At 35.3% G+C, this 4,734-nt stretch overlaps 1 protein-coding gene across 1 annotated transcript; it reads left to right on the top strand.

Moving 5' to 3' along the window:
* The first annotated feature begins 1,677 nt into the window (after window positions 1–1,677).
* Window positions 1,678–3,976, top strand: LOC110712739 (acetyl-coenzyme A carboxylase carboxyl transferase subunit alpha, chloroplastic-like). The gene is made up of 4 exons (XM_021891192.1): window positions 1,678–1,771; window positions 3,370–3,557; window positions 3,646–3,800; window positions 3,910–3,976. The coding sequence occupies exons 1-4, from the start codon at window positions 1,678–1,680 to the stop codon at window positions 3,974–3,976; spliced, it is 504 nt and encodes a 167-aa protein (XP_021746884.1).
* The last annotated feature ends 758 nt before the right edge of the window (window positions 3,977–4,734 follow it).

Raw genomic sequence — 4,734 nt, 5'->3', positions numbered from 1 at the left:
AACTTAATTAATCCAATTAATTAAGCCGGTAGAACCCAAAATTTGCCAACGCCGCTCAAAACCGAGGCCTAGTCTCCAAAAATTTTAATTAAAATAAACAAGATTAATTAAAATAAATAAAACGGCAAAATGCAAAAACAATTCTGCCATTAAAACGTGGTATATGTGCTAATTAAGGGAGGTCCGCATAGCCGTGACTCATGCTAAGCGTCACACACATAGCTTAGACTACCGCATGGGTGTCGACTCTTCTACGGAGCGTGCAAGAACACAAGCCACGAGGCCGCACAAGCTTGCTAGCTATGCGCACCATGCCGCAAGTATCGCAGCACACCCCCGCACACCACACAACACAAAGAACACACACTCTTGCTCGTGCTCGCACCTGTCGGCGGTTAGCAAAGCATGGCAGCACGCACAGCACCATGCTGCTACTGTGCTGTGTTACTGCTTTATTACTGGCTGGCACGCCATGCTGCTGACAGCGAGTAGCAGCCACGCACATGGCCACAAGCAAGAAGGGGTAGCCTCCTTGGCAGCCACATGTGGGCTGCTATGCAGCCAGCTAGCCAAGTGAGGTTTTTACCTCGTTTTACGTGCCATAGTCTCGGGATTTCAATCCCAATTTTGCGTGACAAATTATTAATTCTAAATTACTTTTAGAACTAATTCAATGAGCAAAATGAAAAAATTTAAACAAGTCTAACTTAAATAAAATTTATTCAAAGTGCATTCAACCAAAATTATTCCAAGAACCATTCTTTAATAAATTAGTTTAACTTGGTACAATAAAATAATTAAGGCAACCTCTCACTATTAATTTAATCAATTTAAATTAATCTTGAGATTTTAACAAAGTAAGAGGGAGTTGGAAAATTATGAACTTTAATGTTCAAATGATAAATCCAACTTCTAACACTTGTGAATTCTTGAAAAAATTATATCTTCCAATATGAAGATAAACAAATTTCTATCACAAGATTGAAACTTTATGTTTCCAATCAACCAAAAATGATTAAAACAACAAAGTTCAACATAAAATTCATGGAATTTAGTAACTTTAAAGTTTCAATCACTTAAAATAATTAAAGATTGAATCTTTAGCACTTTGGAAGCCTCAAAAACAAAGATTTCACAATACAATGCAATTAGTTTGCAATTAGGTGAAAAATAATCAATCTTTTAAGCACAAAATACTACCAAGTAAATATGCTTTAAAGAGATTAACATTGCAGAAAAATAATGCAAATAAATCAATACATAATCACCATATATTATGCCATCAAATTCAAGGTAAGAAAGACTTAAAAAAATTTTGTCAAAACGAAAAATCCCTCGGCATTTCTGGTTCGAATTTAGCTAAAATCACAGCCCCAAAAGGATGAAAACATTTCCAGAACGTTTTTTCCACCCAAAATTCACTATTTCAGGGCAAAAATCAGGGTTCTGGGCCAATTTCGCATTTAAAAACGGGATTAAAATAATAAAACCGAGCCACTAATCTAATTAGCAACTTAAAACCAAAAAATTAAAATTATAAGCCATAAATAACCTTGAAAAAACATGATAATAAAAATAAACGAGTGGGGCTCCGATACCGCTGTTGGGGTTTGGTGAGTCCGACTCACCGCGAAAAAACCTGAGCAAAGGATCACGCTCGCAATAATTAAAATCATAATGGAGATCGGTGGTGGTGATGGTAGCGGTGGTGTTTGGCAATTGAAGGTGATGATAAATTTAATTGGGAAGGGAATGATTTTTGGTGGAAATGGTTAAGTTAATCAATGTAGGGTTTAAGTTAATAAGATAAAAACAGTAGTTTAATTAGGGTGTTAAAAAAAAGTAAGAGTAATTTTGTTAAATCACACAAAAAAACTTACTATAAAAGGATGGAGTACTTCGTAACTCTTCTATTAAATGAGATTTTTATTCCTTGCATCTTTGAGAGCTTCGATAATCACGACAATATTTACATGTAGCGGAATATTTACAACTTCTTACTGACCAAACAAAGGAAATTAAAATTTAGAAGAAAAATTATAAAGCATACCTCAACAATCGCAATTGATAATGCCTATATATTCTTGTATTCACAAATGAACCGAACAACCTGCAAAATTATAATGTAGTTAGAGGTGATCATTGGGCGGGTCGGGTCGAGGTCAGAAAATTTCACCCATTCCTCGGGCCGGGTGGTCGGGCCAAGCTTCGGGCCGAAAAATATGTGCCCAAACCCGCCCAAACTAGTCGGGTCATGCGGGCTTTTCGGACCAATTTTGGGCCGGGCAAAAAAAACAAATAAAATCAATTAAATCCATTTCCCAAACCCGCCCAAAATTTTTTAAAAATCGGGCCGAATTGGGCCCGACCCGATTTCAGGCTGAAAAATTCTGCCCAAAACCCGCCTAAAATCGAACTAAGCTTAGTGTGATCAACTCTAACTGTAGTATAATATATATATATATATATATATATATATATATATATATATAATATATATAGATTGGATCATGTGAAAACAAACTTAAAGTTGAAAACTGAAAACAGATGATCTAGACCATTGAATTTTCATGTGACGGATTAGATTACATTCGCGTTATTTGTAATCTTGACCGTCCATTCTCTCTGCTCTATTTTTATCTTTCTTCAATCTCACGATCTCACTGGTTCTCTATCCTTCTCCCAAAAAATCATCAAATTTCAGAGGAATTTGCTTCAATCTTCATCAATAATTTGCTTCAATCTTCATCAATTTCGTCTTTAGCTTCAAAATTAAACCTGAAAAGTGAGTTTTGCGTTTCAACAATCAATTATGTGAGTTAATCATTTTCGTCGCTGAATATTCATCCCATTGAAGCGAGTTTTGAGCTTTCTCGATCCTCCATTGAAGCGAGTTTGAGCTTTCTTCTCCATTGAAGCGGCTTCTCAGGTAGTATTTCTTAAATTATCGACTATCAATTTCACAATCTAGGGTTTATTTCTAGTTAATTGCTCGAATGTTTTTGTTATGAAATATAAATTGTTGTTTGGATTCGAAATTTGTTGAATAGCATGCGAATTTTGTCGATTCAAGCATTTAATTGTTTTTAGATTTTATGTGTCATGTATTGTGAGTTTGTGACCCTTGAATTTATGTAAAATTGGGGATTAGAGCAATCTTGAGCTCTTCATTGTGCCTTTTGCTTGGTCGGTTTGTTGTCACGGATTCATGGGGGAATTCGAGTAGTTTAGCATCTGTTTCTTGTGATTGTACTGCCTTGCATTTTGATGCAGAGTAAAGATGAGAAATAGGGTTACATTTTTGGGAACTAGCAAGCTGAACTTGGTGAAATTGTATAAATTCTTGGATTATATTTTCCTTATGTTTAGTACTTTTAAGGCTTTATAAAGAGGCTTCCATTGCATATATTGAGGCTTCCATTGCAAATATTAAACAGATTTCTACATGTGAAGGAGACAGAAAATTGAAGTATGCCGATCATCATGGTTTTCTCGTAATTACACTTATTGACACGCCAAGAGCTTATGCTGATCTCAAATCTAAGGAACTTGGTCAGGTGAGTAGACAACTACTAGTTTATTTTAAGTTTATATTGACTAAACCTGTGGTAATGAGGATGAAATGATTTGTCTCTCTGAGCGCAGGGTGAAGCTATAGCTCAAAACATAAGGTCTATGTTTGGACTGAGAGTTCCTGTCATCTCAATAGTCACCAGTGAAGGTGGTTTCGGGGGAGCTCTGGCCATCTGTTGCTGCAATAAATTGTTTATGCTTGAGAATCCTGCTTTCTATGTTGCTAGGTTTTCTTCGCATCTATTGTCTATTTTTGGTTTCTTATTATTATTCAAATTCCTTCATCATTTTCCAATACATGCTTACCTTATTATTTCCCTTTTGACATTCCTGAAGCATGCGTTGCAATATTATGGAAATCTGCCCAAGCAACCCAAAGGTATATGAATTTTTCTCTTGCTAGATAGTTAATAAGCTTTCATGGGATACAGCCTTATTAATTTCAGAAGAATCTATCTTTTTCATGAAAAGGCTGCTGAAAACATGAGGATAACAGCCCAAGAACACCTTCGGCTAAAAATTGATGATGTTATCATTCCTGCAAGCTTTTCTAAATTCTCAAATTTCTGCCTGAAATCAACATGATTTGTTTGGACACTTGGAATGCGTTCATTTGGACTGCATGCTTATTCCACATAATTGGCAGGTGTGATACTTTTGTGTTCTTTGTGTGATATTCTTTCTGATTATTTGTCTCGAACACTCTTCTTTTTTCTTTTTGATGTTATTCTGAAATGTTGATTTGAAGCAAATTTCTTGTAGAGACATACTTCGTATACCTTAAAAATATTTGGGTCTAAATTATGTGATTTTGCAGATTGGTGAGTGTGTTGCTAACTGGTGGAGGCCCAATTTTGAAACAGTGATGTATCCCTACTGCTCTCCTCACATCACAATGAGTTAATAGCTATGGAGTATATTGTTTTTGTGTGCCGGAAGCCTATTAGCTTAATTGGTCGTGCATTGTGCACTTGCATTGCACATGATGTGGGTTCGAATCCTACATAGGCTTACATGTAGTGATCTTTTTAAAATGTAGTAAAAATGAATATAATTAGCTTATTTTTATTTATAACGACTTTATAATTACCTGAAGTTTATATATAGTTACCTTATTTTCGTATATAATGACCTTTGTGTAAATGTCATATAGTTACCTTA

The sequence above is a fragment of the Chenopodium quinoa genome, unplaced genomic scaffold, assembly GCF_001683475.1.
Source record: "Chenopodium quinoa cultivar QQ74 unplaced genomic scaffold, ASM168347v1, whole genome shotgun sequence".
NCBI lineage: Eukaryota > Viridiplantae > Streptophyta > Magnoliopsida > Caryophyllales > Amaranthaceae > Chenopodium > Chenopodium quinoa.
Note: the sequence above shows the minus strand (reverse complement) of the source record. Positions and strands in the feature narration are given on the sequence as shown.